This window comes from Bombina bombina, chromosome 4, assembly GCF_027579735.1.
Source record: "Bombina bombina isolate aBomBom1 chromosome 4, aBomBom1.pri, whole genome shotgun sequence".
NCBI classification, from domain to species: domain Eukaryota; kingdom Metazoa; phylum Chordata; class Amphibia; order Anura; family Bombinatoridae; genus Bombina; species Bombina bombina.
The window spans coordinates 1,107,244,525-1,107,259,530 of record NC_069502.1 but is presented as its reverse complement, the minus strand read 5'-3'; the positions used below and the strand labels follow the sequence as shown (position 1 = coordinate 1,107,259,530).

At 40.2% G+C, this 15,006-nt stretch overlaps 1 protein-coding gene across 1 annotated transcript in view; it reads right to left on the bottom strand.

The window, feature by feature from the left end:
• UBR2 (ubiquitin protein ligase E3 component n-recognin 2) overlaps positions 1 to 15,006 on the bottom strand; it is a 689,885-nt gene that overhangs the window by 288,210 nt on the left and 386,669 nt on the right. The window contains 4 exon segments of the mRNA XM_053712365.1: positions 6,821 to 6,901; positions 11,957 to 12,066; positions 12,307 to 12,409; positions 13,089 to 13,243. Of these exon segments, the coding sequence (XP_053568340.1) occupies positions 6,821 to 6,901; positions 11,957 to 12,066; positions 12,307 to 12,409; positions 13,089 to 13,243 (449 nt within the window).

Here is a 15,006-nt window from a genome sequence, read left to right as displayed (position 1 = left end):
CCTGAGCCTTCAGGGAGTTCCAGACCGCACCCCAGCCTAACAGACTGGCCTCGGTCGTGACAATGATCCACTCCGGTCTGCGGAAACTCATTCCCTGAGACAGGTGATCTTGAGACAACCACCAGAGAAGAGAGTCTCTGGTTTTCTGGTCCATTTGTACTTGAGGAGACAAATCTGCGTAATCTCCATTCCACTGTTTGAGCATGCACAGCTGCAGTGGTCTGAGATGAATTCGGGCAAAAGGGACTACGTCCATTGCCGCAACCATTAAACCAATTACTTCCATGCAATGAGCCACGGAAGGCCGAGGAATGGAATGAAGAACTCGGCAAGTATTCAGCAGTTTTGACTTCCTGACCTCTGTCAGAAAGATTTTAATTTCTACCGAGTCTATTAGTGTTCCCAGGAAAGGAACCCTTGTGAGCGGGGACAGAGAACTCTTTTCTACGTTCACCTTCCACCCATGAGACCTTAGAAAGGCTAGAACGATGTCCGTATGAGCCTTGGCTCTGTGAAAGGACGACGCCTGTATTAATATGTCCTCTAGGTAAGGTGCTACTGCAATGCCCCGCGGTCTTAGTACCGCTAGAAGGGACCCTAGCTGTTTGCCCAGGAAGGCGAACCTTAGGAACTGATGGTGATCTTTGTGGATAGGAATATGTAGATACGCATCCTTTATATCCACGGTAGTCCTATATTGACCCTCCTGGGTCATCGGCAAGATTGTCCGAATGGTTTCCATCTTTGAGGAATTTGTTTAGAATTTTTAGATCCAGGATTGGCCTGAAAATTCCCTCCTTTTTGGGAACTACAAACAGGTTTGAGTAAAAACCCAGACCTTGTTTTACAATTGGAACTGGGTGTATCACTCCCATCTTTAGCAGATCTTCGACACAGCGTAAGAACTCCTGTTTCTTTATTTGGTCTGAAGACGAATAAGAAATGTGGAACCTTCCCCTTGGGGGAGAATCCTTGAATTCTAGAAGGTACCCCTGAGCAACTATTTCTAATGCCCAGGGATCTGGAACATCTCTTGCCCAAGCCTGAGCGAAGAGAGAAAGTCTGCCCACTACTCGATCCGATCCCGGATCGGGGGCTACCCCTTCATGCTGTCCTGGTAGCAGGAGCAGGCTTCTTGGCCTGTTTACCCTTATTCCAGCCCTGCAGGGGTTTCCAAGTTGCTTTGGGCTGGGAAGCGTTTTGCGGCAGCAGAGGTTGTGGAAGGTCCGCTCATGAAGTTGCGAAAGAAGCAAAAATTAGCCTTGTTTTTGGCCTTAAATGGCCTATCTTGTGGCAGGGCATGGCCCTTGCCCCCAGTGATATCTGAAATAATTTCTTTCGGCTCTGGGCCAAATAGGGCTTTCCCCTTGAAGGGAATATTTAACAGTTTCGTTTTGGACGACACATCAGCCGACCACGATTTGAGCCAAAGCGCTCTTCGCGCCATGATGGCAAAACCTGAGTTTTTCGCCGCTAGCTTATCTAATTGGAGAGCGGCATCAGTGATAAAAGAATTTGCCAGCTTTAGAGCATGAATTCTATCCATGACCTCATCATATGAATTCTCCCTCTGGAGCGACTCCTCCAGGGCCTCGAACCAAAAAGCCGCTGCAGTAGTTACCGGAATAATGCAGGCAATTGGTTGAAGAAGAAAACCTTGCTGAACAAAATCTTTCTTCAGCAAACCTTCCAATTTTTTATCCATAGGATCTTTGAAAGCACAACTGTCCTCTATTGGTATAGTTGTACGCTTAGCAAGTGTTGAAACAGCCCCTCTACCTTGGGGACCGTCTGCCACGCGTCCCGCCTGGGGTCATTTATGGGGAACATTTCCTTAAAGATAGGTGGGGGAACAAAGGGTACACCTGGTCTCTCCCACTCCTTAGTCATAATATCCGCCACCCTCTTTGGGATCGGAAATGCCTCAGTGTATACAGGGACCTCTAAAAACCTGTCCATTTTACACAATTTTTCAGGGACCACCATGGGGTCACAATCATCCAGCGTAGCTAAAACCTCCTTGAGCAGGACGCGGAGGTGTTCCAGCTTACATTTAAACGCTAAGGAATCTGACTCTGCCTGCTGAGAAACTTTTCCTGTGTCAGAAATTTCTCCCTCAGACATACCGTCCGTCCCTCACTGCTACTTCTGAGTGTTGTGAGGGTACTACAGATAAATCATCCAAAGCTTCTGATTGCTCATCCTTTGTTCTTAAAACTGAGCTATCACGCTTTTTTGGAAAAACTGGCAGTTTTGGATATAAATGCTGCAAGGGAATTATCCATGACTGCTGCTAATTGTTGTAATGTAATAGGGCACAATGCGCTAGAGGTACTAGGCAACGCTTGCGCGGGCGTAACTGGTGTCGACACATGGGGAGAGGAAGGAGGACTATCCTCATTACCTTCCGTCAAAGAATCATCTTGGGCTACATTTTTAAGTGTCACTGCATGGTCATTAAAATGTTTAGATACCTTAGCACACTTTAAACACAAATGCAATGGGGGTACCGCCATGGCTTTTAAACACATAGAACAAGGTCTATCAGTAGGCTCAGACATGTTAGACAGACTTAGATAGCACTCAAATACAGAAAAATACACTTTTTGAAAAAACGTTACTGTGCCTTTAAATAATAAACAGCACACACTTTTTTACCAAATCTCAAAAAAACATCCGATCTTTATGAAATTTACACCATATGATGCTTTGAAAAGATTGCACACCAAGTTTCAAGCCAATTAACCCCTTATTGCCCAAACCGGAGCAAATTGAAGCTGGCCACCAGTTTAACACACTACCTTCCTTAGGGATTAGTTGTGGAACAAAAATAAGCCTCCCTGTAGTCCTCCTGCAGTCTCTGGACTCTACATGTGAAGCTGCATGAAGCTATCTTGTAAAAGAACTGCGCAACTGAGGCGCGAAAATTAGGCCCTCTCCCTCTTCACTCCGGAGTTGTGAGGCCTTCCTAAGCCAAAATAGGTGTCTAAAATTATGCCAGGCGTATAAAACCCCTAAAAAGTGTTCCAAACATGTTAAACACTTGTGCAAACATCAGATTATATTAAAAAATAATCGAGTTTACCCATAACAGTGTCCACCAGTGATTTAAGCCCTGTAAACTAAGCAATCCATCTATACTGAGTCTCAGAAAATGGCTTACCTTTCCACATGGGGATTTCTATCAGTCTTCTTGCATTACCAGGTCTTGTTAGAAAAAAATGACTGAGCATACCTTAAGCAGTTAAGCCTGCAAACTGTTCCCCCCAACTGAAGTTCTCTGGTATTCAACAGTCCTGCGTGGGAACAGCAATGGATTTTAGTTACTGGTGCTAAAATCATATTCCTCTCAGCAGAAATCTTCATCACTGTTCTGCCTCAGAGTAAATAGTACAAACCGGCACTATTTTAAAATAACAAACTCTTGATTGAAGAAATAAAACTACAAATCTAACACCACATACTCTTTACCACCCCCGTGGAGATGCTACTTGTTAGAGCGGCAAAGAGAATGACTGGGGGGGCGGAGCCTGAGGGGAGCTATATGGACAGCTTTGCTGTGTGCTCTCTTTGCCACTTCCTGTAGGGATTGAGAATATCCCACAAGTAAGGATGAATCCGTCGACTGAATACACCAAGTAAGAGAAAAGGGATACCCGGTCTTTCCCATTCCTTAGCAATAATCTCTGTAGCCCTATCTGGTACAGGAAATACCTCCACCATGGAAGGCACGTCAAAATACTTGTTTAGTTTACTGGACCTCTTAGGATTGACTACGACGGTAGTGTCAGAGTCGTCCAGGGTAGCTAAAACCTCCTTAAGTAGCAAAGGGAGGTGTTGGGCTTAACTTCAGTATCAACTAAAGGAATTACACTGTCTGAGTCTTCACCCTCAGATGCTACCGAAGTATCTTCCTCTTCAGGCTTCTGGGAAGGAACATTCGGAATAGCCATTACCGTGTCAGCAACCTTATTCACTGATTGATTACATTTCCTCTTGTGCTATCCCTGCAGCATGGGAAAAGCAGACAACGCATCAGGTACCGCTGATGACATTAGGGAAGTGATGTCTTGCAAGGTAACTCCAGGTGGAGTAATCGAGGAAGCGCAGGGCACTGGCTGTATGGACGCTAAATTTTGGGATGCTTGAGGAGAAAGCTACGGCATATCTTGAACATTGTCAGAAGACTCCTGAACAGTATCCGCCTTAGACAGTGTTGGCTCAGTAAAAAGTCTATTCCTGTAATGTAAAGTTCTCTCAATACATGAGGAACAGAAAGGGATTGGTGGTTCTACATTAGCATCAAAACATAAAGAACATGTAACATCTTGCAGGGTTTCATGGTCCATCTTTATTCAACAATAAACAGACAAAACTGATATTTTTCAGCCTTGTTGAGATGCTTACCTGCCTGCCTACTAACAAAGTATATGACTTGAAGTTGATCTTATCCTTGTCCCCAGTGCCTGCTCTGCTGCCCTTAATAAACATTCCCCTATCATAGGTGAATCTGACTTGTCCCCAATTTTTTGAATGTGAAAGTGCTATCTATTTTCTCTGTATGTGTGTCCCAGAAAAAATTAAAGTTAGCACTTAACTTAAGACTTCTGCCAGGCAGCACAGCAGCTCACTAGGTTTGAGAGGCCAGTTCCCTCACATGGACCTGTGGATAGAAACAAAGACCTTACTCAGGCTTGCACGGTTAGGGCAGCATAAAAATATATGGGAGGCGCAGTGAGGATTGTACCCCACAAGTTCCCATTGCTTGAAAGCCACCACTGCTCTACCGAAGAGACTTATATGGACTACGGCTACACCCTAGAACAAGACAGCACAATCTTGCACTGCTGAAAAAATAATAAAATCTTGCTTGAAGAATCTTTTCCCAACACCTAACTTTACCACTTCCTTGCTCTAACGTAGGCAAAGAGAATGACTAGGGTTGGAGGGAAGGGAAGTGATATTTAATAGCTTTGCTAGATGATCCGCTGACTCATCGTGTCATTAGAAAGAAACAGTAGTTTCCCCCTAAGTGACAAGTACAGGGTAAATTCCATCAGTAAAGTGGACTGTTGCGGGTGATATGTATGCAAAATATGAGGTATACAATTCTCACAGATTTGAGTGACCTGGCATACTGGAACATATTTGTAAAATAAACTATGTATGTAGATAGAGAGATATCTGAAAACTGATTCCTCAAAGATATCAGTGGGGACAGAGGGATTTTGATCCAGATTGTACTTATAATCAAGTATGCAAAGACACTGCATATAAGTATTGGTACAGACAATGCCTGGTTGAGAGCCCTCTACACTAAGTTTACGCTCCCTCACACACTACAATTATCACACAGTGTAGAAACTACTACAGACCCTACACATTTTATATAGCCCTTGAGTACCCCTGGCAACTCCTGTATGGGTACTCACCCCCTTACTGGGACTGACAGGCATTGGAAATAGGTTTAAAATCTGTTCCCAACTGAAGTAGTAGAGAATCTAGTTGCTGAGGCTCCATATTGAGAGAGAAAAGTCCGGGAACACTGAGGAGGCGGAGCTACCGCTGGGAGCAAAGCTGGTGGCCATGTTAAAAAGTTAAAACACTTTTGGTTCTCTTTAAATAAAATATAGTGCACCAAGCATAAAACACACAAAACAACTATGAAACACTGGTCATCCGCCTAACCAGAGCCTCCTCTATAAAACTGCATATTGCACTAAGCAAATGCCAGTCTTCTTAAAAGGCCATACACCTACATTTATAAAGTGCCCCCAAAATTGCCCTTAGAGCTGACAGAGGGCTGTAAAGGGTCAGAAGCTTCCTTGATAATTCCGAATGATGTTCCCAATGATGATAGAACCTTTAGGGATCGGATAGGGAGAAGAAATTGTGTCATGAGGAGAGCAGGTTAAGTCCCCTGGCTATGCTGTACCTGTGTCAGAGTACCTACAAATAGCCTCTGGGCTGTATGTGTGCTGTGTAAAGTCACTTACCTTACACAGCACCCCTCCACTGGCTTACCAGGCATGTCAATGTAGCTGCAGCAGTATCCAGTAGAGAGCATATCCAGTGCCGGTATCGATTACAGCAGAGCATTGCAGTAGGAAATACCTGAGTCCATCAGGGAGAGGATAGCGACGAGTCCCCGCAATGAATGAGGGTGGTTATGGCTAAAGTCCAATTAGGGAAATGCTGTGCACATAACAGGGTATTCCTGTGTCTCTGTATCATTCAGCTGCTGGGAAGTTTCTCTTATTTTCTTTGTAAATGATACTCCCTAGGGACTCTAGGTCTCACATAGGCCTGAGCTCTCAATGTATAATCCATAAGCAAGTAGCTGGAACAATCTCTATTCTCAACCATCTCCTATGAGGCTAAGAACAATACTAGGGAGAGATGGGAGGTGGGAGGGATTTTAAGCTCTGATATTGGTGCTTGACCTCCTCCTAGTGACAGGAAATATATCCCATATGTTATGGAGGACTGTGGAACATCATCATTTTACAAAGGAAATATAAATTTAAATAAGTTCAGGCCAAATTTTAAAAAAGTTACTGCCTTTAAAATCAATTAGGTAAAGTTCTAGGATACTTTTGAATGACAACATAAGGCACCTAGTAATGCAATGTGATGCAATACAATGTCATGCTAAATAGAAATATTACCAGGGAGAACACAATACATGCCATAGGATATAATATAACCTAAACTATATTTGGCCTTAAACCCATAGTTCTAAGAGAAAGACACTTTCTAAACTGCTGTACATTTTTATTCAAAGAAATTGATCAATTACACTGGTTTATGATAAACATACCTCCTCCAAAATGCTGCCTTGCATCTCAACTGTGGGGCTCGAAGAAGAACTTTCTCTGATCTTCTTAATAGCATTGACCGTCTGCAATAAAAAGCAAGCTGTAATTTACTAATCCAGAAACTATTTATAAACAATCAAAGAAATACAGTAATTAGCTCAATCATGACTGCTGAAAGTAGTTAAATAATAATTTCTAGAAGAGTTAAAGGCCGGGGCGTATTTTTGCCTAGGCAAACAAGGCACGTGCCTAGGGCGGCAGATTGTGGGGAGCAGCACTTTTTGCACCCCCTTCGCCCCACAGCATGGGTGGACTGATCAGCCGGCAATTTGGCCCTTGACTGAGGGTCAGGCACCAAGGGGGGGCCATGCGCCTCTGGAACATTTTAATAGAGACTGTTAATTTTATTTATTTTTATAAAATTAATAAATCTTCAAAACCCTGTCCTGACCGGAACATTTGTTGGTGGTGGGGAGAGTTGGAGCGCTCTTCCGTCTGCGCGCACAGATATTTTGAAAGTGCGTACAGAGAGTGCAGCCAGCAGTTGTGCGGTAGGTGGAAAAAACAGAGGGAGAGCATGCACAATGCATAGTGACAGTGTGGGAGCAATCCGAAGTCTGAGTCAGCGGTAGAGCTGCAATAGGAGCCAGGTGAGTAGTAAGGTAGTAATTGTGCCCTTTGTGTTTAACCCCTTTGCATGGGTTGATTTGGAAAATAAAGTATAGTAGAGTACCTTTGATATGTACTACGAGTGATTCAGTGGTATTATTATAACTACACAGACAGCCTGCATCCCCACTTAAAGCCGTGTGCTCCCGAGTGACTGTGACAATGACAGATTCTCAACATAAGTCTATTGCGCTGTGTAAGAACTTTAACAGCCATTAAGATATTAAACATTAATTCTAGTATTTAGATTTCATCACTGTGCACAGATTGGCTGTTCTGTTACATGTGATGTGACACAATACTTGGTATGCTAGGAATTATAGTTCTAAAACCTTCAAACGCAAGGAATGTTAACAGGGCAAAAATCTGCAACCCCCAGATCTCTAAGCTCTCATTTAATTAATTAAAATAAGTTGTGTTTATAATTAAAGGAAGCTAGCTGTAAGGTGGAAATCGTTACAACACCAAGTAAAAATTACAAATACTGGATCCAACTAGACTGATAAAGAACAAAACAAAAAATCTTATTCATTTCAGCATTCTAAATTTAAGCAGACACATACACACACATTTTACATACATACATACATACATATATATATATATATATATATATATATATATATATATACACATACATATATATATACATACATACAGTGGATATAAAAAGTCTACACACCCCTGTTATAATGGCAGGTTTTCGGTGATGTAAAAAAATTAGACAAAGATAAATCATTTCAGACCTATAAACTATGCAACTCAATTGAAAAACAAACTGAAATCTTTTAGGTAAAGGGAAGTAAAAATAAAATTGTATGGTTGCATAAGTGTGCACACCCTTAAACTAATACTTTGTTGAAGCAACTTTTGATTCTATTACAGCACTCAGTCTTTTGGGGTATGAGTCTATCAGCATGGTACATCTTGACTTGGCAAGATTTGCCCACTCTTCTTTGCAAAAACACTCCAAATGTCAGATTGCAAGGGCATCTCCTGTGCACAGCCCTCTTCAGATCACCCACATATTTTCGATTGGATTCAGGTCTGGGCTCTGGCTGGGCCATTCCAAAACTTTAATCTTTTTCTGGTCAAGCCATTCCTTTGTTGATTTGGATGTATGCTTTGGGTCGTTGTAATGCTGAAAGATGAAGTTCCTCTTCATGTTCAGCTTTCTAGCAGAAGTCTGAAGGTTTTGTGCCAATATTGTCTGGTATTTGGAACTGTTCATTATTCCCTCTACCTTGACTAAGGCCCCAGTTCCAGCTGAAGAAAAACAGCCCCAAAGCATGATGCTGACACCACCATGCTTCACTGTGGGTATGGTGTTCTTTTGGTGATATGCAGTGTTGTTTTTGCGCCAAACATATCTTTTGGAATTATTGCCAAAAAATTCAACTTTGGTTTCATCAGACCATAACACCTTTTCTCACATGCTTTTGGGACACTTCAAATGTGTTTTTGCTAAATTTAGCTGGGCTTGGATGTTTTTCTTTTTAAGAAAAGGCTTCCGTCTTGCCATCTAACACAAAGCCCAAACATATGAAGAATACAGGAGATTGTTGTCACATGTACGCCACAGCCAGTACTTGCCAGATATTCCTGCAGCTCCTTTAATGTTGCTGTAGGCCTCTTGGTAGCCTCCCAGACCAGTTTTCTTCTGTCATTTCATCAATTTTGGAGGGACATCCAGTTCTTGGTAATGTCATTGTTGTGCCATATGTTCTCCACTTGATGATGACTGTCTTCACTGTGTTCCATGGTATATCTAATGCCTTGGAAATTCTTTTGTACCCTTCTCCTGACTGATACCTTTTAACAATGAGATCCCTCTGATGCTTAGGAAGCTCTCTGCGGACCATGGCTTTTGTGTAGGACGCGACTAAGAAAATGTCAGGAAAGACCTACTAGAACAGGTGAACTTTATTCGGGGTTAATCAGAGGCACTTTAAATTATGGCAGGTGTATGATGACTCTTATTTAACATGGTTTTGAATGTGATTGCTTAATTCTGAACACAGCTACATCCCCAGTTATTTTGTTTTTTTTTGTTTACTTCCCTCCACCTTAAAGATTTCAGTTTGTTTTTCAATTGAGTTGTGTTTTTTCACATTAAAAGGTGGAAAAAGTTCTGAAATTATTTATCTTTATCTAATTTTTTTACATCACAGAAACCTGATATTTTAACAGGGGTGTGTAGACTTTTTATATCCAGTATATATATATATATATATATATATATATATATATATATATATATATATATATATATATATATATATATATATATATATATATCAAAGAATAGAGGCACTCGCCGTGAGCAAAAAAAGTGTGTTTTAATCAAACAGAGTGAACGTTTTCGGGCTGTGATGCCCGTCCTCAGACTCCTGAAAAATAAAACTGTGTTTTCAGGAGTCTGAGGACGGGCATCACAGCCCGAAAACGTTCACTCTAATGTTTGGATTAAAACACGCTTTTTTGCTCACAGCGAGTGCCTCTATTCTTTGATTTTTACATATGGATACTCTGAGTGCACCCCGGCATTGTGAACTTTGAATAGCGAGTGCTGGTACCTTTGTAGACCTCAGGACACTTTAATTGAGTGAGGATTCTTTAAAGTGCACCATACATTCCCTGAATACCCACTCATGCCACCAAAGATAAAAATGTATTACCAAAAGCTGGCATCCAAATAATGCTAAGAATGGTGATGTCTGTATCGCTATTATTCCTAAACTTGGTAGGGATAAGTTTGACTATGAGAAACCTGCAGAATACTGGCTGATCCACACTTTAGAGAATATAATGACCAGTGTGATTTCTATGTTGGCTGATCCAAATAGTAAATCTTTCCCTGACCTCTTTTACCCTAAATAGGCAGTTTACTATAAAGTATATACTTGGTATGTTTTAACTGCATAAACTCTCAAGGGATTGGTAATCAATCCTACCTGGGGCTCCTTTATTTATTAAAATATATATATATATATATATATATATATATATATATATATATATATATATATATATATATATATATATATATATATATATATATATATATATATATATATATATATATATATATATATATATATAATATACTTATACTTTACACCATGACCAAAAACTATTATGCCTAAAAAAGGCCTAAAACCTGGGGGGTGGGGGCAGCATAAGTTTGAGTGCCTAGGGCAGCATAAGTTTGAGTGCCTAGGGCAGCACAAAACCTTAATACGCCACTGGTTAAAGGTTATCTGAGAAAATGTAGCTCTTCTACTTAAAGAACCATGAAATACAGTATAATTGTATCATCAAGTAAATAATAAAAAAACAATGCAATTGCACAGTCTGAATTTAAATTTAAAAGTTTAATTTGGCTGCCCAAGTATCATGTTTTAGCTAAATGCATCAAAAGGTGTTGAAAATGCCAATGTTAGGTGTGATACAAAAAAGTTACAATCCAATATTTATTGTAACAAAGTTGAAGTGCCTGTAGGGGCAGGGAAAGCGTCAGAGTGCCATAGTGTTATCCTTTTTTTGGACTTTTAAATATGTTACAATAAATATTGGATTCTAACTTTTTATAGCACACCTTACATTGGCATTTGCAACTCTTTTTGCTGCACTTTGATTATTTGGATTTGGTAATTGGGGATTGCCACAGAGTTTTAAAGGCTGCCTAATATTTTCTTTATTCACTGGGACTTTCCTACTATTGACGTCACACAAAGGGTTGCCTTCCTACTTGTAAACAATGTCCCTTGGTGTGTGGAGCCAGAGTAATTAAGGATGATATTACACTAGGGAGGCACCTGCGGTAAGATTATACTTGAAGTCTCATTACATGCTGATCCTTTGACAACTTGTATACACATAAGTAGTGGGTGAGTGCTATTACTATATGTTTTTACTGGTCCTTTGGTGGAATTACATAATGTCATAACTGAGCCTCTCCTTGAACTTTTATTACTTTAAGTAGTGCCTTGGAGCTTCACTTACTGTTTCCTTATTTGTCAGTTTGATATTTGGGAATAACGACTAAATGTTTGATTTCTTTCATGTGACAGCTACCAGCCAATCACAAACTCGAATAAGTATACACTATGAAAAATTGCACATGCTCAGTAGTAACTGGTGTAATTTGTTAATGGAAGGAAATTAGAAAGTCTATTAAAACAGCAGGCTATATCTGAATCATGGAAGTTTAATTTTTCTTTACTGATCCTTTAACCTAGTTGTCAACCTTTCTTTCTTTACAGTATATAACACTAGTATACAGTCAAGAGCACTTTGTGCAATACACACTATGTATAACATATAAGGTCCCAAATAATGTAACCATTATTAATATTATGACATTATACAGAACTAGAGTACTATACACAGAACACATTGCTTAACATTATTGGGATATAAATGTAAACCGCCAACATCAGTTTTATCATATATTAACAATACATTACCTTTAATATCCAACGGATCATATCCTTATGCACTTCTAGATGTGCAGCATTTTGCAATGTTTCTAACATAGCCAATATACTTGGAGATGAGTTAGGAGCTTCCCCTGGTCCTGATGGAAAAAGAGAGTTACCCAAGGTGCATTTGATAAAAACATAACACTTTTGCTTTACTATACTGTAATATTAAAACAGGACCCTTGTTCTTATATTCCTCTTTAGCAAAAAAAAATTCTCCAAACAATAAAAACAAGTATTGCATCAACAGTGGTGTTCACAGTATTATGTTAATTCTATAATGTTAACCCTCTGCAGAAATTCAGATTTATAAATGTTAAACAGGCGAAACGTACTTGAAATTTTGCTAGTGAAGGTGAAGTTGATAACATTATCATCGCTGACATTGCGCAAGTGTTGTCTCTCTTCCTGTAAAGCCATGCCAATCAAATGCAAAACCTGAAACACAATATTCTTAGATTTACTTTTTTTATGTCAGCAAATTGCTACTCTGAATTTGTTCTTACCTTTATTGTAAAACAAAAATGAAACGTATTTTCATAACAAAAATAACTAGTATTCAGTGACAGTGTGGCTTCCTTAAAACATAATTTGATAAAGCTATATAACTGCTATAATATAACCATTCCATCTCCTCACTAGTTTTAAAGTTATAGTAAATCCCAGCACTTGAAAATGCTAGGATTTACCAGCACAAAAATAAAGATGACTTTCATTAACGAGTTAAAAGAAATTGTGTAAAAGTCACCATAAACCTAAGAGCCTCCGGCCACCCATGGCAAAGCTCAATTTTTTTCAATTAAGTGATGTTTCCACCTCTTAGCCAATAGCCGTGCTAGCATGCTGCACAGTGCCATATGGCTAGCAATATGGAAATATCACCTCATTGAAAAAAATTGAACTGTGCGTGTGTGGGCGGTCAGTGGCTCTTAGGTTAGCATTGAAGCTGTGGTGAAATAAAGTTGACTTTTATACAGTTTTTCAAAGTTACCTTTATTTTTAGTGCTGGGTTTACCAGCACTTTAACTATTAAGAGAAAACTCAATTTTCTATGGATTTTTTATTTCAGTAAAAGAAACATAGAACACAATAAAGTAAAAGTATCACAGGAGCATACCCTTTGCAGCATTGACTCAGACCAGGCATATCCATTAGGTTCCACAGCCCACTGAAGTACTGTTCCCATGATACACAACATAACGTCTGACTGGAGTATATTAAATAAACTAGCAAAAAGTTGACAAAACGCAGGAAGGACTGGAGGTGGGAGAGCTGCAACATAAAATAAAATAAGATTGTATATGCATTTAGTAAACAGATTAGATGACACCACCGTTATTTGTACATTGTAACTCTAAAATCACCAATCTCATCCTTATTACACAGTCATAAGCATATTTATATATAGGTCAATAGGCCAATGCCTAAACAGGGGAAACAAGCAGTGGCTTGTATGACACAAATGAAGTCTTCACAGGCACTATACGCACCACCACCAGCTCTCTGAGCTTAAATACTGGTGCAAGAGCCCTCACAGCATATGTGTGTATGCAGATGAAAAACAGTAATAACTTTTATTAGAAGAATTTTTGCTAATTTAAAGTGAAGGTAAACTTTGATGAATGAAAGCACAGTTTTTAAAAATACTATTAAACTAAGGGCACTTTCATTTATCAAAATTTACAAAGCAGCTGTTTTGTTTAAAAACTTACCTTTCTATTCTTTACACCCGGAGCAGCTTCCCCTGCCCGGAGATCCTCTCTTCACACGTCAGCAATGACTAATCCGGCTTCCTCCAATCACGGCTTTCCACCCAGAGGAGTCATTGCCTGAGGTCATGCCGTGATTGGAGGAAGCCGGATTAGTCATTGCCGACGTGTGAAGAGAGGCTCGCCAGGCGGGGGAAGCTGCTCCGGCTGTGAAGAGGAGAGAGGTAAGTTTTTAGACAAAACGGCTGCTTTCTAAACTTTGATGAATGAAAGTTCCCCTGTTTTTAATAGCATTTTTAAAAACCGGGCTTTCTTTCATGAAAGTTTACCTTCACTTTAAGAATTAGCAAAAAACATAATTTATGCTTACCTGATAAATTTATTTCTCTTGTGGTGTATCCAGTACACGGATCATCCATTACTTGTGGGATATTCTCCTTCCCAAAAGGAAGTTGCAAGAGGATCACCCACAGCAGAGCTGCTATATAGCTCCTCCCCTAACTGCCATATCCAGTCATTCGACCGAAGACAAGCAGAGAAAGGAGAAACCATAGGGTGCAGTGGTGACTGTAGTTTAAAATTAAATACACCACAAGAGAAATAAATTTATCAGGTAAGCATAAATTATGTTTTCTCTTGTTAAGTGTATCCAGTCCACGGATCATCCATTACTTGTGGGATACCAATACCAAAGCTAAAGTACACGGATGAAGGGAGGGACAAGGCAGGTACTTAAACGGAAGGTACCACTGCCTGTAAAACCTTTCTCCCAAAAATAGCCTCCGAAGAAGCAAAAGTATCAAATTGATAGAATTTTTAAAAGGTATGAAGCGAAGATCAAGTCGCCGCCTTGCAAATCTGTTCAACAGAAGCCTGATAGGTGGCAAGAGTTAATCTCTGCCCAGCGAATTATATTTGAGACTTCTAACATCGCTAGGTAACTCCTTGTTCCCCCTTGATGGTTGATGTAAGCCAAAGTCGTGATGTTGTCCGACTGAAATCTGATGAACCTCATTGTCGCTAGCTGAGGCCAAGCCTGAAGAGCATTGAATATCGCTCTCAGTTCCAGAATGTTTATTGGAAGGAGTGTCTCCTCCTGAGTCCACGATCCCTGAGCCTTCAGAGAGTTCCAGACTGCCCCCCAGCCTAGAAGGCTGGCATCTGTCGTTACAATTGTCCAATCTGGCCTGCGAAAAGTTAATTCCCTTGGACAGATGGACCCGAGAAAGCCACCAGAGAAGAGAATCCCTGGTCTCTTGATCCAGATTTAGTAGAGGGGACAAATCTGTGTAATACCCATTCCACTGACTGAGCATGCATAGTTGC